Below are 26,547 nucleotides of genomic sequence, written 5' to 3' on the forward strand. Positions count from 1 at the left end.
TCTAGGAAGAGGATATGACTTGGACAGAGCTTGTACATGTATATTGTCCATTATTGAACTTCACCTAGCTGTATTTGGCAGAAGAAACAGATCTGGATATTTCTCATGTGTAAAAGTGTTTCCCTGACAACTGTCTTAAACTTTTTCAGGTTGGGTTCCAGTAATAGGTACGTTCACACAAAAAAAACCCAAATGAATAAATAGTCCTCTGAACATCTTTGGGAAACAAACATTTTATTTAAAAACACTGCACAAGTCATGAATTGAATTAGATCAGCGAATTACATCAGCCCTAGTCCTGAAGTATCTCTTGGACTGTACATTTTAATGTTTTCCTTGCTCCCAAAACATCTGATGCAACTAATTTGCTCATTAACAAGTTTATGCTGGGCACAAGGAAAAGACTAAATCATGCTGGGCATGGGATACTCTAGAATCAGGGTTAATTAGATGTTTAAAAACAAAAATGTGCCCTTCCATGGAATGGCTGTCCAGAACTGGTTTTGAACAGTAAATACAGAGAGGTGCAAATTTGGAACCAGTATTTGAAAACAGTTGTGCAAAGTTAGGCAAATAAATAGAAATAAAAACACAAAAGGTAATGCAACATTTGGTCTCAGTCTTGCTACACCCAAATCTTCTCTAGGACCACTTCAACTCTTTGGTTTTCTACTGCTGTTATATTCCATGCTCGGTAAGCAATCCTGTAGGGAGAGATATATAGACCCTGACTGTGAGTACATGACATTTGAAACATTATTTGAAATAAATAATCTAACATTAAAACCACCTTCTGGTTTCTACATTCATTGTCCATTTTATCAGCTTCACTAAACATATTGGTAAGGGACAAGAATAGCCTGAAAGGCATTGTAAAAATTTGTTCAAAGATAATTGGAGTTCAACAGAGAGACCTGGTCTCCCTGTGGGAGAAACGAGTAGCTCAGAAAGCAAAAGGAATCATCACTCAGGGTGATCATGTTTTGTCCAGTGAATTTACGGTAATGCCGTCAGGTCGGCGTTATATCATGCCCTTCAGTAGAACAAATCGCTATTCCAAATCTTTTATTCCTTCTGCTATCAAGCTGTTAAATGTGGATAATAGTGTTTTTAAATGATAGTTATATAGTGTTTGTGTGTATATGTGTATATGTGTATATATGTATAGTTGTGTGTGTGGACGAGAAGGCTGCAAATGAATTGCCCTCTGGGGACTAATAAAGTACTGTGAACTGTGAACTATTGGTATATGTTGTAGCTCTACAATTACAGACTGTAGTCCATCTGTTTCTCTCTATATTTTGTCCCCTTTCACCATGTTCATCAGTTATGAGGACTCCTATAGGATCACCTCAGTGGATCGAGTGGTATGAGTTTAAATCCATTGCCACATGCCAACAGTATCCTGTGGGCAGCATCATATGACCACCATTAATGAAGGACTGAAGGATGACTAGCACAAACTACAGTGCGACCACAGATGAGCTACTGTCAGTGACTTTACATCTACAAGGTGTACCAGCAAGGTGGGAGTGTAATAGTGTGGATATGTAGGTGACACATTGTTTAAAAACTCTAGCAGTACATGTCACTGCAGGGCTGAGAATTATCACCCAAATAATACCTGCTCTGGTCTTATGGGGGTCCCAACCATTGATGAATAGAGTGAAAGTGAGTTTACACAGTATGTAGAGAAACAGATGGACTACAGTTTGTAATTGCAAAAGTACAAAATGCCTTTGTATATGGTAGGTGGAGCTGATAAAATGGACAGTGAGTGAAGAAACAAGGTGGTTTTAATGTAATGGCTGATTGGTGTATACCAAACCATAAACTGATGGTTTATTCACAGTTGAACTTGGGAATGGGAAGTTATCATGTGGTAAAAGTACACACACACATACACACAATATATATGTGTGTGTGTGTGTGTGTGTGTGTGTGTGTGTGTGTGTGTGTGTGTGTGTGTATATAACACGTATAAGTATGTAAAAAAAGTTTACTAATATGTAAATTGTAATTATTGATTTATAGTCTATAGGTTTATATATTTATTTCCTCACATAAAATTACTAAGAATAGCTATTTGATCAACAAGATTTGGTAACCACTTTTTGAATTTTACTACACTTTTTGTGTATCAATTTTATTGTAAGTTTATTCTTCATCATATACAGTTTCCTATACTATACATCATATATAGTTTTTTCAGCTATTATAACTATTCTCAGCTATTATGCTCTGCACATAAAATTACTAAATAATTTTTGTACTATTTAGTAATAATATTTAGTATGTAGTATCATTTAGTAAGTCATCTACAGTTCTGTTTGTCATTGAAAATTTCTTAATTTTTATAGCTTCCTACATTTTTTGAAACCTATTAAAATTTTAGCATCATATCAGCATCATGTTATGCATACTGTCATATGTAAAAGTTTAAACACCTCCAGTCAAATTACATGCTTTGCTGACTTGTGAACATAACATAATTGATTATATAAACATAATTGATCATTAAAATGTGCAGAAGTGTATTCTCTGTACAGGATGTGTTAATTTAGAAAATCAATAAAACATGTAATTTGGCCAAGGGCAACAAAACATTTGCTTATAACTGTTATTCAATTATATAAAACAGTGATTCCAAACATCTGACTGGTGGTGTACATAGCAGTCACAAGGTTCCTTATTCTGAATGATACGAGTATTTGTAATTTATACACATCTATTTGATAATGTTTTAATAAATTAGCCTACCTTCTGCCTTTGGGCAGGTAGGACAGCAAAAGATGATGAATTGAAATCCTCCTTTTTCTCATCTCGAGGTAAAGCAACCTCTGAGTGCTGAACTCGAGTGAAAGGGTATGAAAATCACCATCACTGTCTGCTGATATCATGAACTGATAGACCTTGTTTGCAACAAACTCTGTCATATGATGCCTAAGAACAAAACAAATCAAAGTACATTTAGTTTGGTAAAGGCTGTTATTTACTAGTAAAGACTAGCATTTTAACATTATGTGGATGAAACAAAAAGGATGTTTTCTCACCCTGACACCAACATGGTTGATGTCTTGACAGCATTCCCTATAAGCTGGATGTAGAGCTTGGCCTCTACTGAGAGAATCCCTCCAAGATTCAGCTCCAACAAGAGAGGAGTGACTAATGTATACAACATTAGATCAAAATTTTATATACACACATATGTATACATATACATACACATACATATACATACATATACATACACACACACACACACACACATACATATATATACACACATACATACACACGTGTGTGTATATACATATAAAACAACCTCTGAGTCCTTTCTGAATTTTTCATATGTTGCTTGTTCTTACCGCAGTAAGGGGGAGCAGATGTAATGGTCAAGAATGCAGCCATGGGTTGAAATGCAAGTGGACGACTGGAAGGCAGCCAAGTGATGTCATAGCCTAAAAAAAAAAAAAAAAAAAGAGTAGAGGGGACTATGAAAAGGAACACATAACTGAATAAATGAGCCCGATTTAGTGACACAGAATGTCATACAATTTAATGTCTCTCACCCATTTCTGGGCAGGAATTAAGACCAGGCGAAGAGCAGAGTGTACACTTTGCTTGCTGGAAATCTGCTACTGACTGGCAGGGGAAGGCTAAATGATGACAGGATGCCCGGATGGAGCTGGTATAAATCTGGTGAGCACGATGATGGCTGCACAGCAGGTATTTTTCCCCTGCCACAGAATGGTGAGGTACCAATCAGAAAGGTATAGAATGAAAGAGAGAAAAAGCAAAAAGTGCATTCTTTATATCTAAGGCATAGTTTAGATCAGGGGTCTATAAACTTTTCCACCTCAAATGCCCATTTATTTATCACATTTTTGCATAAAAAGGTAAATAAAAAAAACAACAAAAAAAACAAAACAAAACAAAAAACAAAATAAAGTGCTGACACTTTAAACTTGAGAGGTATGGCCTAAACAATAGTCTAAAGGTCAGACTGTCTGTGTCCAATCACAGAAACCAAAATTTGTTATGATCTTAAAAAATTTAAATAGAAAGGAGAGAAGAAATATATTTTGTGTTGTATTTTGTGTGCACGAGTGAAACAACAGGGGACTGTATTGTGTTTATAGAGGCAATGGGCACCGAGTTACAAACTGAGTTACAAGGGGTAGTGGTTGAAATTTTGCCCCTATGAAATGGGACAACCCTTCAAGGACCGGATCATCAGTTGTCATCAGCAACTTTTACGTAAACAGACGAGACAAGGTTTTCCGGCCATTTCCAATATGCCGCCTCCAGCTGTGGTGATCTGACTTGTGTGTCACATGACAGGACAGGTGAATCATATTTAAAATAGCCTGGAAAAATAATCAGGACATGTTTTCCTGCTTTGTCTCCATATTATAGCAATAATGGCATATCACATTGACATTTGCCATTTATCCAAAGGAGACCAAAAAGCACGGGCGCTCGTGATTCATTCACAACTTCAGTTTTACGCATCAATTAATCAAACAAGTCACTGAATAAAAACAGAGGGGCCCAATGGTAGGGAGGGAAGAATGCTCCCTAGGGAGGGAGGAATATTTTTTGAAGTTTCATTTGGTAGTAAATATTAGTGCCTAACAAATACTTACTGTTAAAGAGACCTCTGGCACAGCCAGGTAACTGAAATCCAGTGCCAATGTAGAAATCAACATGGCCAAGAGGGCTGGAGAAACCAAGGGCAGGCATAGGCTCAGTAGCTGTAAAGAATTACATGGTTATTCTTAATTCAAAACCAAAGTGATTTACATATATATGTATACACACACACACACACACACACACACACACACACACACACACACACATATATATATATATATATATATATATATATATATATATATATATATATTCTGATTATTTAAGGTGAATGTGTCTCACAGTTGAAGTTACTATGGATCACATCGACATACTGTCCATCTTTGTAATCTAGATAGACGGAATTGTTTGCTTCTGAGAACACAGATGCAAAAGGATCGAGGCCTGATGAGAGAAAACATTCATGAATAGCACATAAACTGAGCAAACGTATAATAAAAGTATAATAACAAATATAATAGAATAATTGCATCTTTATCCATCAAGCTAATAAGAGCACAAGACAAGAGAAAGCAAAATATGGTCCGATAAAACTGAAAACTTTTTAAGCTAGAGTCATAGTGTCATACACCAAAGCTTGAATAAAAGAAAACAAAATGAAATATGACCTTTTTCCTGCAAATTTTAGTGTACAGTTTCTATTTATTTGCTGAGTTTAATGTAATGGAAAAAAAATAAAACATAAAATATAAAATGTGGAACACATTTCAGACAGGCTACAGTTTACATGTAATTTTTCCCCAATATATTAAATTAAAATGTGTTAAAATGTACCGAAGTGTTCTCTGTGGTGGATATGTACTTATTTTTGATTATCAACAAAAAAGGTAATTTGATGAGAGGAACCCAAACGTTTGCTTATGACTGTAAGTTAATGGTTAATTTTACACTCATTTTAGCCTTCACCATATGAATGTGCTGTGAGATGGTGTCAACCACTTCTACCAATGGCACTAATGCTAATACTTGAAAAAAGGCAATACAGTTATCCAAAAATTAATAAACCCTCTATTAACATACCTGTTATCCTTCCAATAGTTCCATCCAGGTTGTAGCCAGCTGTGCCTGCAATGTGTGCTCCAACTCCAAAGCCAATTAAATGAAACATATCTGGGGCTGACCCTATAATCTTAAAGAAATACATACTTTATGAATAATAAATGGATAATTGAATCATTTTTAGTTTGCTGTTTTATGAAGGCAAAAAAACATCCAAAGCATTCTCCAGATGTCTGAAGATATCAATCCCATTTAAAATTCATAGGTGTCATAACAAAACCATCTCCAAAACTACCTACATAGGAAGTGTTAACTGTAATGTGAGTTAATGTAAGAAGATGTCGTTGCAAGTAAGCCTGCTTCTGGATCCTTTCTGTCAGTCCATTAGTCATGAAATGTTCAGTATTAAGGGGAGCTGATGTGAACAATATCTAATGTGAAAAAATCTGGGCTTATAAGGTTTTTATAAGACAGCAACTTTAAATACAACCAATTGAGTATAAGTCTATGTGAATGCTAATATCTTACAGCGACCCACCAGGAGTCGCTGGATGATTTGAGATAACTTTTTCCCGATCTGCTCAGCTGCTTCGGTCAGTTTCATGTCAGGTAGGATGAGCCAGTCCACAGCAAGTACATTCTCTTGGCCTCTAGCTAGCAGCTCCTGGGCCATAGTCCTCACCCAGCTGGGCTGAACTGTAGCTGGTCTTTTCCCAGGCACAATCATAACAGTGGCCCTATCAGGGTCCCACACATGCCGTGGGAGACCACTGTAGATGCTGAATGGAGAACCACAATGGCTCTGTGTTGTGAACTTCAGCAGCTGTATAGTGGGTGAAGGTGGATTAAGATGGAGGAATTCCAAACATTTGATTTCATCACCTAAGGAGAAGAATGCAAATATTACACAACACCACTGAACATAACTGTAAATACTGTATGGGGGCTTTTCTTTACATAAAGGAGAATAACTAATGTCAGAGGAGGTGGTATCAGCCAGTTTTCACATTTTGCATCAAATTACTATTACAGTCTAATGTTTGTTATTGAGATATGTTATAGCACTTAAAGGGCTCATACCTTGGAACACTATTTTTTCTCACTTTTTGCAATAAAGGAGTTTGATGTAGTACATAAATACTATTAAAGTTTCAAAGCACAACAGTCACTCCCCAGTTCATACATGAAATCTAAGCTGCAAACACAGCCCATTCTGAACTTATTTTTGTGGTATCATGGAAAACAAACCATTTACCTTTATGTACTTATTTAGCCTAGTGCAGTTTAACCCTTCTCATTCACACTGAAGTTACAAGGAATCCAGACAGCTTGTTGAATGAGGCACAATACAGGGCAGCCAATCACAATAGAGGTTTAGTATATAGAGTTAAACATATATCATGCTAAAGGTACAGTAAGAAAAACAGTCTGTTTAATTCTGAGAGACTTTGTATTTGTGACCTAAACATTGTGCAGCTTCAGGTAATAATGTACTGCATGCACATAATCAAACTGATAAGTGGGGTGAAAGGAAGGATTTGTGAAACATGATAGTATTGGGTAATATCAAATTTCCCCACCCGTTGATGCATGGTAACATAACCAACATGTGAAAACTTTTCAGAGGTGAGCTTGTAACCTTAAACACTAATGTGTCAATGAAAGTAAACATCTTTATGACAGTTATGGACTGCTACCTATGTTGCATTTACAGATGACAATGCATTACAAAAACTTTACAAAACACATGTACTTCACCTGATGCCAGGCTGGGAATAAGACAGAGGAGAAAAAACAGCCATGAAGTCAAATAGAGGCCACTCTGAGATATGTAGTCCTTCACATACTTCCATTCCCTCCACATAACTGCACACACTACGCAAATATTCCAGGCAGTTAGTGCCACATATCTGTCCCAGATAAGCTGGAGGAGGAACTGTGGCTGTCCTTTGGAAATATTCAACTTTATGTAAATTCAGCTTCACCTCACAGTAAGGAGTGCGCGCAGTCACATTAATGTCTGAGAATACAAGTCATGTTATACTTCAAGGGGAATTCCACCATACATTTTCGAAATGTGTGCATCATTCAATCATTTTAATGAAAACAAAGTCAATTAGAGTGTTTCAGTGAGAAATGGTGCATTGTAGAGAAACAAACTGAGTCATACACTACATGATATGTCAATCACTTAAGCTTTTTGGACATCTCATTGCAACAGCATAGGCATTAATGTGGAGTTGCATTCACTCTTCCACAAGCTTTTGGAGTGTAACAAGGCCAGACTTGCAATCAACATTCCAGTTCATCCTAAATGTGTTCAGTGGGGTTGAAAACAGGGCTCTGAGCAGGCTAATGGAATTCCTCCACACCAAACTCAATGAACATTGAACACTGACGCGGAGCTTGGGGTTCAGTTCCTTTCCTCCTAATATTTATTGTAAAACTGGACGAATACAAAAAAATGCTTTTTAGCTCATACATGTGTCAAAAATCTTACACAATATGAATCTCACCAACATGCTCGACAGTAACTGCAACTACATTAAGTTTAGCTGCTGTTACGGAAGTAAAGCAAAGCCTTGTTTAACAGAAAGCTACACATCATGTTGCTTGTTCTCATAGGTATACAAATGATATGAAATAAAAAGAAAAACAAGTTATACTTGCTCACGTGGCGAAAAGAATGCCTTTAAAAACAAAATGATTATAAGTGTGACTTGAACGTGAGGTGGCAATGGGAGAACTACGACTAACTTATCCACTGTGAAAACCGGAAGAAAATGTGAATCCGCATATTATAAAGTCAATAACCCGAAGCGGCCAGGAGGTGGCGGTGTAAGACCGCAAAAAAACTAATTATAACTTCTACTGCATGTACAAACTACCTTCAAGGTCCACTGACAAAATGACACTTCATTTTGAACCAAAGTTATTTTTATTTCAATGTAAAAGGGTTGGTTCAAAACCTGATTACAACTTCTCATATTGGTTAGTTTCTAACATGAGACAAAACCAAGGGTTCTCATAGAGTTGCATACACTGGCTGAAGCTGGAGGCCTGTAGAGGTCTTATAAAGTAATTCATTAGAATATATAATCAAGCACCTCTCCTTGGATCACCACCTTATCGTGGTGGAGGGGTTTGCATGCTTGAATGATCTTAGGAGCTATGTTGTCTGGAGCAAAAGCTCCTGGTAGGGTCTCCCATGGCAAACTGGTCCTAGGTGACGGGTCAGACAAAGTGTGATCCATAATAACCCCTATGAAGACACAAAAAAAGGACTTGTGTACCCTGCCCGGAACAGGGTTACCGGGGCCCCACCCTGGAGCCAGGCCTGGGGGAGGGGCTCGCCAGCGAGCGTCTGGTGGCCGGGCATTTACTCATGGTGCCCGGCCGGGCCCAGCCCGAAGGAGTTACATGAGTCCCCCCTCCCATCGACCCACCACCAATGGGAGGAGCAGTAGTAGGGGTTCGGTGCGTTGTGGATCGGGCAGTGTCCGAAGGCGTGGGCCTTGGCGTTCTGATCCTCGGTTGCTGAAACTGGCTTTTGGAACTTGGAACGTTACCTCACTGGCGGGGAAGGAGCCCGAGTTGGTGCGCGAGGTTGAGAGATACCGGCTAGATATAGTCGGGCTCACCTCAACACACAGCTTGGGCTCTGGGTCCAATCTCCTTGAGAGGGGCTGGAATTTATTCTTTTCTGGAGTTGCCCATGGTGAGAGGCGGCGGGCAGGTGTGGGCTTTCTCATAGCCCCTCGACTCGGTGCCTGTATGTTGGGGTTTTCTCCGGTGGACGAGAGGGTAGCTTCCCTACGCCTTCGGGTTGGGGAACGGGTCCTGACTGTTGTCTGTGCTTATGCACCGAACAGCAGTTCAGAGTACCCAGCCTTCTTAGAGTCCTTGGGAAGGGTGCTTGAAAGTGCTCCTCCTGGAGACTCTATTGTCCTACTGGGGGACTTCAGGTCTCACTGTCATTGCCCACGTGAGCGTTGGAGGGGTGTGACTGGGAGGAATGGCCTCTCTGATCTGAACCCGAGTGGTGTTCAGTTTTGGACTTCTGCGCAAACCACAGTTTGCCCGCATCACTGCTGACCCAGCACCAATCCGCCTGTCAATCTCCCGCTCCCTTGTACCATCACTCGTGAACAAGACCCCGAGATACTTGAACTCCTCCACTTGAGGCAAGAGCCTATCCCCGACCCAGAGAGGGCTCTCCACCCTTTTCCGCCTGAGAACCATGGTCTCGGATTTAGAGGTACTGATTCTCATCCCAGCCGCTTCACACTCGGCTGCAAACCGATCCAGCGAAAGCTGAAGTTCGCGGCCTGATGTCCCCAATAGGACCACATCATCTGCAAACAGCAGCGATGTGACCCTGAGGTCACCAAACCGGACACCCTCCATCCCTTGACTGCGCCTAGAAATTCTATCCATAAAAATTATGAATAGAATCGGTGACAAAGGACAGCCCTGACGGAGTCCAACTCTCACTGGGAACGAGTCTGACTTACTGCCGGCTATGCGAAACAAACTCCAGCTTTGTTTGTACAGGGCCTGAATGGCTCGTAGCAAAGAGCCATGTACCCCATACTCCCGAAGCACCTCCCACAGAATACCCTGGGGAACACAGTCGACTGCCTTCTCCAGATCCACAAAGCACATGTGGACTGGTTGGGCAAACTCCCATGAACCCTCCAGAATCCTGGAGAGGGTGAAGAGTTGGTCCAGTGTTCCACGACCAGGGCGGAACCCGCACTGTTCCTCCTGGATCCGAGGTTCGACTATAAGCCGGACTCTCTTCTCCAGTACCCCTGCATAGACCTTGCCAGGGAAGCTAAGGAGTGTGATTCCCCTGTAGTTGGAACACACCCTCCGGTCCCCTTTTTTAAAAAGAGGCGCCACCACCCCAGTCTGCCAATCCAGTGGCACCGCCCCCGATGTCCACGCAATGTTGAAAAGGCGTGTCAGCCAAGACAGCCCCACAACATCCAGAGCCTTGAGGAACTCAGGGCGGATCTCATCCACCCCTGGAGCCTTGCCACCAAGGAGCTTCTTAACTACCTTAGCAACTTCGGCCTCAGTAATGGACAAGCCTATTTCCATGTCCCCAGACTCAGCCTCCTCACTGGAGAACGTGTCGGTGGGATTGAGAAGGTCCTCAAAGTATTCCTTCCACCGCCCAATGACGTCTTCAGTCGAAGTCAACAGCACACCATCTCCACTATATACAGTGCTAGTGGCACACTGCTTTCCCCTTCTGAGTCGCCTGACGGTTTGCCAGAATCTTTTCGGAGACGACTTAAAGTCACTTTCCAAGGCCTCACCAAACTCCTCCCATACACGGGTTTTTGCCTTGGCGACAACTGAAGCCGCAGATCGCTTGGCCTGTCGATACCTGCCAGCTGCCTCTGGTGTCCCACAGGCCAACCATGCCCGGTAGGACTCCTTCTTCAGCTTGACGGCATCTCTCACCTGGGGTGTCCACCACCGGGTTCGAGGATTACCGCCCCGACAGGCACCAACTACCTTATGGCCACAGCTACAGTCAGCCGCTTCAGCAATGGAGGAACGGAACATGGCCCATTCTGAGTCAATGTCCCCCACCTCCCCCGATATCTGGTCAAAGTTCTGACGGAGGTGTAAGTTGAAGATCAATCTGACAGGTTCTTCTGCTAGACGTTCCCAGCAAACCCTCACTATACGTTTGGGCTTGCCTGGTCTGACCGGCATCTTCCCCCACCACCTGATCCAACTCACCACCAGGTGGTGATCAGTTGACAGCTCAGCTCCTCTCTTTACCCGAGTGTCCAAAACACATGGCCGCAAGTCCGATGACACGACTACAAAGTCAATCATTGAACTGCGGCCTAGGGTGTCCTGGTGCCATGTGCACTTATGGACATCCTTGTGTTCAAACATGGTGTTCGTGATGGACAAACTGTGGTTTGCGCAGAAGTCCAAAAACTGAACACCACTCGGGTTCAGATCAGAGAGGCCATTCCTCCCAATCACACCCGTCCAGGTCTCACTGTCATTGCCCACGTGAGCGTTGAAGTCCCCCAGTAGGACAATAGAGTCTCCAGGAGGAGCACTTTCAAGCACCCTTCCCAAGGACTCTAAGAAGGCTGGGTACTCTGAACTGCTGTTCGGTGCATAAGCACAGACAACAGTCAGGACCCGTTGCCCGCCGCCTCTCACCATGGGCAACTCCAGAAAAGAATAAAGTCCAGCCCCTCTCAAGGAGATTGGACCCAGAGCCCAAGCTGTGTGTTGAGGTGAGCCCGACTATATCTAGCCGGTATCTCTCAACCTTGCGCACCAACTCAGGCTCCTTCCCACTCACCAGTGAGGTAACGTTCCAAGTTCCAAAAGCCAGTTTCAGCAACCGAGGATCAGAACGCCAAGGCCCACGCCTTCAGACACTGCCCGATCCACAACGCACTGAACCCCTACTACTGCCCCTCCCATTGGTGGTGGGTCGATGGGAGGGGGGACTCATGTAACTCCTTCGGGCTGGGCCCGGCCGGGCACCATGAGTGAATGCCCGGCCACCAGACGCTCGCTGGCGAGCCCCTCCCCCAGGCCTGGCTCCAGGGTGGGGCCCTGGTAACCCTGTTCCGGGCAAGGTACACAAGTCCTGTTTTTGTGTCTTCATAGGGGCTATTATGGATCACACTTTGTCTGACCTGTCACCTAGGACCAGTTTGCCATGGGAGACCCTACCAGGAGCTTTTGCTCCAGACAACATAGCTCCTAAGATCATTCAAGCACGCAAACCCCTCCACCACGATAAGGTGGTGATCCAAGGAGAGGAATAATAATATTAATAATAATAATAATAATAATCCACACTATTACACTCCCACCTTGCTGGTACACCTTGTAGATGTAAAGTCACTGACAGTAGCTCATCTGTGGTGGCACAGTTTGTGCTAGTCATCCTTCAGTCCTTCAATGCTGCCCACAAGATACTGTTGGCATGTGGCAATGGATTTAAACTCATACCACTCGATCCACTGAGGTGATCCTATAGGAGTCCTCATAACTGATGAACATGGTGAAAGGGGACTAACAAAATATGGAGAGAAACAGATGGACTACAGTCTGTAATTGTAGAGCTACAACATGCACCAATATGTTTAGTGAAGCTGATAAAATGGACAATGAATGTAGAAACCAGGAGGTGGTTTTAATGTTAGATTATTTATTTCAAATAATGTTTCAAATGTCATGTACTCACAGTCAGGGTCTATATATCTCTCCCTACACGATTGCTTACCGAGCATGGAATATAACAGCAGTAGAAAACCAAAGAGTTGAAGTGGTCTTAGAGAAGATTTGGGTGTAGCAAGACTGAGACCAAACGTTGCATTATCTTTTGTGTTTTTATTTCTATTTAGGATTATTTTGCACATCTCTGTGTTTACTGTTCAAAACCAGTTCTGGACAGACATTCCATGGAAGGGCACAGTTTTATGTTTTTTAAACATCTAATTAACCCTGATTCTAGAGTATCCCATGCCCAGCATGATTTAGTTTTTTCCTTGTGCCCAGCATAAACTTGTTAATGAGGGAATTAGTTGCATCAGATGTTTTGGGAGCAAGGAAAACATTAAAATGTACAGTCCAAGAGATACTTCAGGACTAGGGCTGATGTAATTCGCTGATCTAATTCAATTCATGACTTGTGCAGTGTTTTTAAATAAAATGTTTGTTTCCCAAAGATGTTCAGAAGACTATTTATTCATTTGGGTTTTTTTTTGTGTGAACGTACCTATTACTGGAACCCAACCTGAAAAAGTTTAAATGACAAATTTTTTTTGATAAACAAACACTGATGCCTGGTTGAATACTACAACAAACCCAAAAACTGAAATTAACTGATTTTCAAATGGATAACATTCTCCATTATAAATGACCAAGTTCATAATATCATGATAGACAACAGAGATTTTTTCGCAGGGGGAGGAGTAGAAATATGAAAACTACATTCAATGAGCTTATTGTCAGATATACCGGAAACTGAACCAGAGACAGAGATATCACTCAAACCAGGAGAGCAGAGTAAATCAAGAGTATGACCATGAGTGGGAGTTGGAAAATCATCATGCTGCATCAAGTTAAAACAATCTAAAACTGAAATGAACTCAGATATTAAAAGAGCATTCAGTATCAACATGGATATTGAAGTCACCAAGCAAAATTATGGCAGAGCAAAGAGATGAGATGATTGTGAGTTAAGTTCAGACAAGAAGCTTGCAGCAGATTTGGGAGGGCGATAAACTAACAAGAAAGGTAAAGGTCAGGAGGAGACAACCTTCAAACCAATATATTCAAAAGTTGTAGCAATAAATAGGGAAAGTTCTTTGCCCGTTAAACTGGAATGATGAACCGCAGTGGAATGATCTCCCTTTCAGTCAGGGTTTGAAAGATAACTGTAGCCTGGGGGTGTCAGCATGTTTAAATGTAAGTAGTCACCAGGTTGTTGCCAGGTTTCGATGAGGTCAATGATAATAAGGAGGCTTTATTGGTTACGGATCATGCATTAAGATGGACAAGGTTAGAGGAAGGGAAGTTTCAACCAGTTTTGAAAATGGACGGATATGGCCATGATTTACTCCACGGATAGCTTTAGTGTCACGCAGGCGAGCACGATTATATGTCCATATAGTCGGGATCTGCGCATCAGAGAGTTATCACAACCATAAGAGATATAGACACAGAATCCAAGCATGTATGACAGTCGAGGTGTTTAAGTTCAGTTTGTATTTAAACATTGCCAGAGCGTAAAAAACAAAAATGCACAGCACGATTCCTGGCCAAAAACAAAAACTCTGGACACCGGCTGTGGATATGACAGAAGAAAGAGTGAACATGCCAGAGCTCAGACCATGCACATTAGCCAACCAAAACCCACTACACCACCAGCTAAGCCTGTGACAAGCACAAGCAGAAATGCATGTTGCTTGTCTTCATAGGTATACAAATGACACGAAGTAAAAAGAAAACAAGTTATACTTGGGTATTGCCCACATGGGGGAAAAATGCCTTTAAAAGCAAAATGAGTCTACCTGTGACTTGTACGTGAGGTGGCAATGGGCAAACTATGACTCTTATCCACTATAAAGACCGGAAGTGAATATGAATCTACATATTATGACGTGCATAACCCGCGGCGGCCAGTAGGTGGCGATATAAGATCCCAAACAACACATGAGACTTTCTATTGCATCTACAGACTACCTTCGTGGTCCACTGAGACACTTAATTTTTTGAACCAAACTTATTTTTATTTCAAAGTAAAGGTTGGGTTCAAAACCTGACTGCAACTTCTCATATTGGTTAGTTTCTGACATGAGACAAAAACAGCGGTTCTCATATATCTGTATACACTGGCTGAAGCTGGAGGTCTGCAGAGGTCTTGTAAAGTAATTAATTAGAATATATAATCAATTACTTCCAAAAAACTGTCTTAGGCCATCTGCTGAGTCCCACAGTATGAACTTGTTTTCACTGTATCCATAATTCAATTTCAAAATAAAAGGTTTGGTTGAAACACTTTGAACTACTGGTAAGGCAGCATAGAATACAATCCAGTCACTGACCTGGACCAGGGTGTTTATCTAGTGAAAGGTGTCAAAATACTAAAAAGTTAAGAAAAATAAAAGTTACTAAAAACAACAACAACAAAAAAATACTTTAAACTTTGAGCAAACAATTATTTCCCTCCAAATACATTAGCTTGACTAACAAACAACCATCTCCTTCTTGCTACAGAAATGCACTGGTCTACCCAACCCAGATCAAATGAGAAAAAAAAAATCCAAACTATATGAATCCCATATTTAGCCCAGGCATTATTTAAGGACAGCTCAAACCAAGCTTGGGCCTTTTCCCAGAGCTGGAAGTACTGTAAGCCATGTAAGTTATGCATGTTCTAGACCTTGATGCCAACAGCTTCCAAAAAAGTTGGAATTGTGTGCCAAAAGGCTGGTAAAGTTGTGTAATGTTAAAAAAAAAAACACCTGGTGGTTTATTGGCAACAGGTCAGTAAAAAAACATTAGAAATAACATCTCAGAGGGGCTTTCAGAAGTAAAGATGAGGAGGGGTTCACCACTGTGAAAGACTGCACCATCAAATAGTGCAACAATTCTAATAATGTTCCTCAATATAAAATAGCAAAAGTTGTGTTTACGGTACATAACACTTAAAACATTCAGAGAATCTGAAGTAATCTCTGTATGTAAGGGACGAGGCCAACAAACAGTTGTTGGCTGTGATCTTTGGATCCTCAGACAGCACTACATTAAAAAAGACATGATTCTGTAGTTGAAATCACTGCATGGGCTCAAACACCTCAGACTGTGTCTGTGAACACAGTTTGTTGCTGCAGCAACAAATGCAAGTTAAAGTTCTAAAACACCGAGAAGAAACCAAATATAAACAGCATCCAGAAATGTTGCCACCTACTCTGGATTGGAGCTCCTTTTAAAATGGACTGAAGGGAAGTGCAAAAGTGTTCTGCGAGCTAAAGCTACTGCGCATCAATTTGATGTCGCTAAACAACTCGAAGCTCAGGCGCAGCTGTTCACTGCTACACTATTTAAGGTGGAACTGGAAAAGTCGAAGAAAAAGCTGGAGAGTGTCCTGAGAAAATGCCCTCAGTAAAGTTACTAGCATTAAAATAACAAGTATATTCTGAGGGCTGAAATCAATTTATCAGGGCAGTCATTATTCAGCTGAGTCTGTACTGGATCCGCCTGAGTGCAGGTCCGTTTGTAGATCCCTTCAATTCCAGCCAAAAGGAGAGACCTACCGTGTTTCAGTGAGCATTAGATGGAGATCAGAGAACTGCAGGGAAACCTGGTGATTTAGTTCTGACTCCTTCTCATCTGCCCTTAGTCTGAACATGGAAATGTTTACTGCCAAAATCGTCTTAAGGAGGCTGCCAGTTCAGTGCGCAGTAGCTTTAGCTCACATGTAGCAATATTCATATTTCAACTCTTTAACGACCTCGTAATTCAGTGGATCCAGTGGTGTTAGAGAATGTTCTCAGGACTAAACATATCGGGTTCTGAACATTAATATTTAACACAGGGGACGATAGAAGCGATTTTTCTAAAACCCTGTTCATTCTGGCCATAGAGAAATGGGGCTCAGACCCGAAATTCCTAATATGGGCAAAACAACATGGCGCCGACTACAGTTGTGACGACACCTCTAGTATAAAATGGCAGAGTTTGAAGCTGAGCCGGTGGCTCGTGAGCGACTGGACCAGTTAATTGACTCTAATTGTGGCGTTTTGGCAACTGACGGCTGCTGAGTAAGCGAACTGCTGACCGTCCTGACCGAAGACTGGCGAAGCGCTACAGGAGCCACGTGAGATGCCGCACCGGGGCTGCGCGGGGTTATTCGTGGACCACTAAAATGCGGGGTCAGTTTGTTCCTTTTTAGAGTTTTTAGATCTCAGTGTGAGGTCGGCCTCTTTTGTGGATGTTTATTTTATTTAAACTTAATAAAATAGGAGTGTTTTAAATGGATTATGAATGAAACCTGGAAGCCTCTTTATCAAATCAAATTTATTTGTATAGCGCTTTTTACAATGGATGTTGTCACAAAGCAGCTTTACAGAATTTCTGAAAAGACAAAGTTTTAACAGGACTATAAGAATGTACAGAAACCCCCCCAGTGGCAAGGGAAAAACTCCCTCAGAACTGAGGAAGAAACCTTGGGAGGAACCAGGCTCACCAGGGGGGACCCATCCTCCTCTGGTCAAACTACCTACAAGTGATTATACTACTAATATTTATAGCAGTAATATTGGTATTAGGAATAGCTAGGAGTCTATGAGAACATCAGTGTAGGGTGGGCAGCTAGTCCAAGGCAGGTGGTGGCAGCTGGGGCATGGGCAGGTGGTCTGAAGTGGGTAGCAGGAGGGCTTGGCAGTCGGTTGTACTTCAGTGTCCAGCCGGACATGTGGGCGATTGTATACTCGGGGGAAAAAAGCAGGGAGAGGGAATTTGTTTTATAATTCCCTGTTTCCATGGACCCCTGGATCTGCTGCCTTTTATCTAAGGGGGAACAACTGAACAAGTGAGTTTTCAGCCAAGTCTTAAAGATTGAGACTGTGTCTGAGTCCTGAACAGTTTCTGGAAGATCATTCCAGAGTTTGGGGGCTTTATAAGAAAAAGCTCTTCCCCCAGCTGAAACCCTCTGAATTCTGGGGACTATTAATAAGCCAGCACTCTGTGATCTGAGTGGTCGTGATGGCTCATAATGAGAAACAAGGTCTAGTAAGTACTCGGGAGCAAGACCATGTAGGGTTTTATAAGTCAATAAAAGGATTTTATAATCAATACGTAATTTAACAGGCAGCCAATGAAGTGATGATAGCACTGGACTAATATGATCAAATTTTCTAGTTTTAGTGAGGACCCTGGCTGTGGCGTTTTTGGACTAGTTGGAGCTTATTTCAGCAAGACAATGCCAAGCCACATTCTGCATGTGTTACAACAGCATGGCTTTGTAGGACAGGCCTAGAGGACTGGACTAGACTGGCCTGCCTGCAGTCCAGACCTGTCTCCCATTGAAAATGTGTGGCACATTATGAAGCGCAAAATACGACAATGGAGACCCCGGACTGTTGAGCAACTGAAGTTGTACATCAAGAAAGAATGGGAAAGAATTCCACCTATAAAGCTTCAACAATTATAAGTAAAGTTATCAATTAGTTGAATATCTTGTCTTTGTAGTGTATTCAATTGAATATAGGCTGAAAAGGATTTGCACATCATCATATTCTGTTTTTATTTGTTTTACACAACGTCCTAACTTCATTGGAATTAGGGTTGTATGTTGCAAGGCAAAGCAAAGATCTCCATACTATTGAAAGCTTTTTAACTCCAGTTAAAGGACTTTCTAACATTCACTCAGCAGCAGAGCTTGTTTAAGGACGTATTCCTCCATTATACCAAAAACATGCTTTTAAAACACTAGAGGGCACCTTGAGTCCTCAGTGGATGTGGGTGAATAAAAGCTAAATGACCAAAAACACCTTTAAATATGTTTCTGATATGAAATGCTCCTTATAGCTCTGTTTGAGTGAGTGGGGGTAATCTGCGGTAGGCTGAATAAGCGAATATATGCAAATGTATTTTTCTGAAATAAAACTAGAAAAGACCATTCTAAACATTGTTTTTCAGCTCCAGTTCCATACATGGACTGGTTTTGATGTTTTAAAAGTTCAACCTTGTTTACATATTATATCTATTGTAAAAGTGAGGAAGTTAAAGTGAGGAAAATGTGTTTTTCCACAACATGGGCACGATTTTTAGTTGCATCACGATGCAGATGTAAACAATTTAGAATCGATTCACAAATGTCAAAAATAGATTTTCTGAATTTGAATTTATAACGCAAATGTTGAAAGAACGCTAAGGGCGGAAATTGGAAGCGGGTAAGTGCAGCGCCTGGGCAGTCCCTGGTGCCACATAACAAAAACAAAAGTGGATGAGTGAGAAATCCGACCAGCACACTGTGCATTAAAAGCCGCGTTAGGTCAGGAGTCACAATTCAAATGTTAAAAAGAGACATTTTGTCCTTTCAACAAAAATCAAACCACCTTGGGAGCCACAACATTTAATGCCTAGTATGTCTCAGTATGTGATAATGTCCTAGTATAGACTAAAAGTATGAACGAAAACATGTGCTCACTTTGCTCTGCTTTCAGCTTTAGCTCAGCTATAGCTGCTTTCCTCCCCTTTCCACTTTTCCTCAGAAGTAGAGCAGCTTATCTCACTCACTCACACACACACACAATTTAATCAAAGTTGAAATGAGCTCTGCTTAAATCCACTTGATATTCCCACATGGTTATAACAGATTGTTCTGTTCATCTTCTGAACTGCCAACATATGATAATGCAATGCAATTTGTTAGTTAGTGGCAAAAATAATTGATCGTTGTTATGAACCTTTTGTGGGTCACATTATCTGTGGAGATTGCATGGCTGTGTGCTTCATTTGACACACCTGTTACCAATGGGTGTGGCTGAAACACCTGAACTCACTAATTAGGAGGAGTGTGCGGATACTTTTTGGAATAGTGTATCTAGTTGCAGTTCTTTGGCCAGTATATGGTGATTTAAACGTGATTATTTGCTTTAAATTATATAAAAAAAGACACTGAAGCCTTTTTTTGGCTAAAATGTCCTGCACACTTTTTTGCCAGCTCGAGGCTTGAATGCTGCATGTAGTTTTATAGACTGCCACTTCACAAGCTCTGTGTTATTACATCTCTTTTGATGTGAAAATTAAATTCTTAAAATTAATCTTTCAGCCCTACAGCCCTACAGTACAGAAAAAGAATGCATATTATGATAGATGTTAGCAGGAAGTTGCTTCAAAACACATTGGTTTCTATTATAAATGTGTTTTGAGTCATTGAGGTTTATGTTCTTATGGGGAAACGTCAAAGGTATTGTCTGTAGCGATCAGCTATATGATACAGATGCAGTAGGTAGAGGTTACACTGTTGTAGCACAGATAAAGGTAGATTTTGATTGGTGATAAAATGGTAAAAAAAAATAAATAAATAAACCACTTGGTCAAATAACATGTTTTGTTGATCTTTTTGAGTGAGTAAGAATAAGTTTACTGTCACGATTGGCCCCTCCCAGTCTCCTCATGTGCTTGTGTTTTACCTTTGTCCTGTCCATGTGCTCGTGTTTACTTCCTGGTCTTCCATGTGCATTTGTTTTGGTTTTCCTGTCCTGCCCCCTTGTTTGGTTATTCTGCCCCTGATTGTTCCCACCTGTGTTTCCACCTGTGTCTTGTGATCCCTTGTTAGCCCTCGTTGTGTTTAAGCCCTGTGTTTGCCTGAGTCTGGGTTGGTCTTTGTAATGTTGTTTATTGTGCTGGTTGTATTGTTTGAAGTGTTTGATGTTTGTTGATCCTGTTTTCATTTTGTCATGTCTGTCCCTCCTTCTCTTCGTGTTAGCTGTTTAACCCTGGATTTGCCCCTAATAAAAGTCACTTATCTCAGCGTATGCATCTGCCTCCTCACTCCACGCCACATTTACATCCTGTAGAGGGAACAAACTTATGTGGCATTTTATTCAGACAATTTCTCTTTATTTGCTTACATTAAAATATTGGAAAAAAATAGTAACTAAAATAACTTTTTTTTAAAATATTAAAATAATCTTTTTTTTCAAAATTACTAAATTCAGCCATTAAACAGTAAGTGTATTAAAATGTTCAGAAGTGTTTTTCTGTAGAGGATGTGTTCACTTATTTTCACTTATCAGTAAAACATCCCATTTGAACAGGAAAGCACAAACTTTTGCATACAACACTTACTTCTGTTCAAATAGTAAAAGTGAGTGACTTCCACCAAAATCTGACTTTAGACTTTACTAGCAGCATTCATAAGGCTACACAACACCTACATAAGCAATGACAACAAACATAAGCCTGTACAGACATATAAATAAAGATGTCTTCCACATCACTGAGGTGAAATGATAGTAAAATTGACAAAAGCTGTCTTTAAAAAAACTGGCCCTTTTAGAGTAAGTGTGAATGTTTGGACAGAAACATTCACCTTTACAGGGTACGCTGTGTGCTAAGTCACATAACTAGTTAGCTGACTACTTCTGTAATGTGTTTTAATTATAAACGAAATAAATGTATAAAATAACCTAACAGCATTGCTGAATGTGAACACATCACACTCCACGAAAATCAGGATGTAACCAGGGCTGCAATAAGTACACTGTGCTCAGTGTAACATACACACATGGCATAAGTTAAGGGAATCAACATCATGTGCTCGAAGACGCTATGCTGTAGTAACGCAGACCTCAACGCGAACCTCGGCAATATTGAGCAAGGCAGCAAGTCAGTAATCTATAAACCACGTGGATTAGTTTTCTTAGCCAACACAGTTATAAAACAACTTTAAAAGCTATAAAATTTATATTAATAAGCTACTCACTACCGGAAGTACACTGGAGGACGGTGAAGAAGATCTGGACAGTCTGCAAGCTTACATCGACGAGTGTTTCGACCGAGTCGTAATGGGAAAACCAACCAACACTCCGTCCAGCAGCAAAGGAGCTCCATCCACCAAGAGGAGTCGCCCAGAAGATTCACCAGGGGCTTCTTCTCAGTCCAGCGAAGTGGCGGACATTTTGGAGTCCATTGATAAGAAGCTGTCCAGTTTCGACGCTCGCCTCTCCATTTTGGAAATTCTTCACAAGGAGTTTCAGGCTCTCCGGGAGTCAGTAGAGTTCAGCCAACAGCAGGTGGAAGCACTCGCTGTGGAGAACGCCGCTCTCAGAGAGTCGGTGAATTCCCTCACCAAGGGAATGACCCGGCTCTCGGAGGAGAATAAAAAAATCAGGGAAACCGTCACCGAGCTCCAGGCCCGCAGCATGAGGGACAACCTCGTGTTTTCGGGTCTACCGGAGAAATCGGAGGAAAACCCGGAAACGACAGTGAAGGAGTTTTTGCAATCCTACCTGAAGCTCCCGGAAGACACTGTTAAAACCATCAACTTCGATCGTGTCCACCGAATAGGAGCTAAGCGACCCGGGGCACACAGACCCAGACCAATCGTAGCCAAATTCGAACGTTTCAAGCAGAAAGAGCTGGTGAAGAGCCGCGGACGGGAGCTGAGAGGAACGGACTTCAGCGTCAACGATCAGTTTCCTAAAGAGATCCTGGAGCGACGCAAAATCCTGTTCCCTCTCCGGAAAAAACATATTTAAGAAGGTTCACGAGCTATCATCGCGGTGGACAAACTCTATATAAACGGACAGCTCTATCGTGACCAGGAAACCACGCCATGGCTATACTGATCAGGTGACCTGTGTATACAAACGCCTCTATTTTTCTCTATCTTCTTTTTTTTTTTTTTTTTTTTTTTTTTTTAACATGTCTGTATATAACAATTAATGCTGGTTCAGACAGCATAGTGGACTTTATGTTAAGTAATTATTATTATTTTTATTTTTATATTTTTATTATATTATTATATTTTATTTATTTATTTATTTATTTTTTCCCCCTCATTCTTTTGCTATATTTGTCACTTTGGAGCACCCTTTCCTCTTCTTTCTGCATCCAACATGTTTGCTACACAACACACACAATGCTATACAGGACACACAACATGCAATGTACACTCACATACACATCCACACACACACACACATCTTCAGTGAGCACGCAACACTTTCTCGATTAATTTCAATATGAGCACACTGAGGTTTGTTTCATGGAATGTGTGTGGAGTTGGTTCAAGGGAGAAGAAGGTGAAAATTATTAACCGGTTAAACGACTTACAGGCTGACATTGTGTTCCTACAGGAGACATGTGTCCAGAACATCTGCACACACACTCTCCTCTTCACAGTTTCCTCATATGTACTCAGCCTGTTACAACTCTAAACAAAGAGGTGTAGCTATATTAATTAACAAAAGGATAAACTTCTCTATTAGAAACACGATATCAGACCCCGAAGGCAGATTTATAATACTTAATCTATCTATTCAGAATATAGATTTATGTATTGCCAGTATATATGGACCAAATGTTGATGATCCCTCCTTCTTTCATACCTTCTTCACCTCACTTGCTGATCACACTGACACCACAATTGTAATAGGAGGGGACTTCAACCTGGTACTTAATGCAGAGATTGACAGGCTCAGTACAGCGGTGAGTCAAAGAAACTGGCAGTCTGCAGACATTCTTAAACAATACATGAAGGATTTTGGTCTTTGCGATGCTTGGCGCTCACATCACCCCACTCTGAGAGATTATAGTTTTTTCTCACAAGTACATCACTCCCACTCCCGCTTGGATTACTTTTTAGTCAGTAGCTCCACGATGACGGAAATCAGACACTCAGATACATCCTATCACTATTAGTATCACGCACCTGTATCTATGTCTCTGACACAGAAACGAGTTACACCACCAACTAGGAACTGGAGATTTAATACATCATTACTTAAAGAACAAGATTTCATTAATTATTTTAAACGAGAGTGGGCTATATACTTAGAACAAAATAATCTGCCGGAAATATCGCCATGTGTTCTATGGGAAGCAGGAAAGGCAGTAATGCGGGGTAAAATAATTTCTTACAGCGCACATAAGAAAAATAAAGAAAAAACACTTATATTAGAATTGGAACAGAAAATTAAATCTTTAGAAAATGCCTATGCTGCATCACCACAAGAAAATATAATTAACAGCCTGAGGAAACTTAAATTGGAATTAAATGAAATACTTGATAAGAAGACACAATTTATGTTGCAGAGGTTGCGTCTGGAAAACTTTGAACATGGAAATAAATCTGGAAAATTCCTGGCCAATCAGTGAAAACTGAATAAAGAAAAAACAGCTATTCACTCTATTAAAGACTCGGTCGGTAATATTACTCATGACCCACAACAAATAAATAACTCCTTTAAAGACTTTTATGAAGCCTTATACTCATCACAGATTAATCCATCTGATGCTGAAATTGAAGAATTTCTTAATGACATAAATCTTCCTAAATTAAATGAGGATCAGATTACAACTCTTGATTCACCATTTTCATCATCTGAATTCTATAAGGCAATACAGCACCTTCCAAATAATAAAGCCCCAGGCCCAGACGGTTTCCCAGCAGAGTTCTATAAAGAATTTTGGCCTGTGTTAGAACCTACTTTTTTCAGGATGGTGACTCAAATCAAGAATAACCACACAATCTCTCCAAACATGAACTTGGCCAACATTAGCCTGCTTCTTAAACCAGGCAAAGACCCAACACTTCCATCTAGCTATCGCCCAATCTCTCTTATTAATGTAGACCTTAAAATTATTTGCAAAGTTCTCGCAAGAAGATTAGAAAAAAATCACTCCATATATTATACATTCGGACCAAACAGGTTTTATCAAGGGCCGGCACTCGGCCGATAACACACGCTGACTAATAAATATAATAGATTACTGTTCCATTAACAAATTAGAAAAAATAGTAGTCTCTTTAGATGCAGAGAAAGCATTCGACAGGGTAAATTGGAAATTTCTGTTAGCAGTTCTACATAAATTTGGATTTGGCCCATCCTTTATAAACTGGATCGAAACATTATACAGCTCTCCAAATGCACGGGTTAGGACAAATGATCTTATCTCACAAAGCTTCAGTCTGCAGAGGGGAACTAGACAAGGTTGCCCACTCTCTCCCTCAATGTTTATCATCTTCATTGAGCCACTAGCAGCAAAAATCCGACAGAATGTAAACATCAAAGGAATCCAAACAGAAAATACAGACCATAAAATAAGCCTTTATGCTGATGATGTATTACTTTTCCTCGGGAACTCACAAACCGCTCTTCTAAAGACAATCACACTTATAGATAAGTTCTCATCTGTATCAGATTACTCCATTAATTGGAGTAAATCAACAGTTTTGCCTCTGAATTGTAAATTTCAGAACATCATAACTACATCACTACAGTCGGGCAACATTAGATATCTAGGTATAAATTTTTCTCCCAGGCTGTTAGATCTGGTACGACTGAACCATATTCCTCTACTAAAAACAATAGAGGACGATCTCACACGTTGGAACTCTCTACCTATATCTCTCATGGGGAGAGTTGCCACAATAAAAATGATGATTCTGCCTAAAGTAAATTATCTGTTCTTAATGATCCCTAATAAACCTTCTATTGCTTGGTTTAAGTCGCTAGACTCATATATTTCAAAATTTTTATGGAAAAGTAAAACATGTAGAATAAGCTTGAAGACTTTACAAAAGCTAAAATGCAGCGGTGGTCTAGAACTACCAAATTTTTATCACTATTTTTTAGCCAATAGACTACAGTATGTTTCAAGGTGGATGAAATCAAACCGCTCAGACAGTCCATGGCTGGATCTGGAACAGACACTCTGTGGGAAATTGAAAATATCTGACTTACCTCTCATTAGCTCCAGCATTAAACATTACAATTGCTTTAAAAGCCTTACAATATGCACCACCCTGATAGCCTGGTGGGAATTCTTAAAGATGGCTAAGTCTTCACTAATCCCTTGTAAATTAACACCCATTTGGAACAATCCCGATATATGTCGGAAAAAGACAGTACTGAATTTTTCAGAATGGCAAGAAAAAGGAATAAATAATTTAGAACATGTTATTCATGATGGGACCTTTATTTCATTTGAAGATCTTATTTTAAAATATGAAATTAGCAGTAGCAAATTTCTGGAATATCACCAATTGAGGTCCATCATACAGGCAAGATTTAATCTAAGTAATCTAAATCTAGAAATCCCTGTGTGGATAACAGACTTTCTAAACCTCTATACCCCTAAACTGTTATCAAAAATATACAAGTTATTATTAAAAATTAATGATTCAATATCCCTTCCAATTACAAAATGGGAGAGAGATCTTTCCATCATCCCGGATGAAAACTTCTGGACACAGATATGTCTAAATACTTTTAAAATGACTAAAAATCCAAATTTACAACGTATACAATACAAAACTCTCCATAGAATACATTATACAGGGCACAGAATGTTCCAAATGGGCCTCAGAGAAACAAATATATGCACTAACTGCACAGGTAATTATATTGAAAATTATATGCATGCTATATGGTCTTGCATGCCTGTTCAGAGATTTTGGCAGACAATATGTGAAGACTTATCCACATGGTTCCATTGTGATATCCAAGTCTCACCAAAACTGTGCATTTTAGGTGATATAAGTGAATTAAACATAGAAACGAATATATCACATATAGTTCTTACTGCCTTATGCATCGCCAAGAAAACTATCCTCATGAAGTGGAAATCAAAAAATGATTTATGTAT

At 40.4% G+C, this 26,547-nt stretch overlaps 1 protein-coding gene across 1 annotated transcript; it reads right to left on the reverse strand.

The window, feature by feature from the left end:
• Positions 1-256: 256 nt before the first annotated feature.
• Positions 257-17,069, reverse strand: LOC108413636 (phospholipase A1 member A-like). Its single transcript, XM_017686253.1, has 10 exons — positions 17,003-17,069; positions 6,197-6,540; positions 5,680-5,788; positions 4,942-5,043; positions 4,650-4,757; positions 3,573-3,740; positions 3,369-3,461; positions 3,054-3,165; positions 2,761-2,943; positions 257-704 (listed from the first exon to the last, which is right to left on the reverse strand). Exons 2-10 carry the CDS (start codon positions 6,383-6,385, stop codon positions 626-628), a joined length of 1,143 nt encoding a protein of 380 aa, XP_017541742.1. The 5' UTR covers positions 6,386-6,540; positions 17,003-17,069; the 3' UTR covers positions 257-625.
• Between the last annotated feature and the right edge of the window lie 9,478 nt (positions 17,070-26,547).

Source organism: Pygocentrus nattereri, chromosome 7, assembly GCF_015220715.1.
Source record: "Pygocentrus nattereri isolate fPygNat1 chromosome 7, fPygNat1.pri, whole genome shotgun sequence".
Taxonomy (NCBI): domain Eukaryota; kingdom Metazoa; phylum Chordata; class Actinopteri; order Characiformes; family Serrasalmidae; genus Pygocentrus; species Pygocentrus nattereri.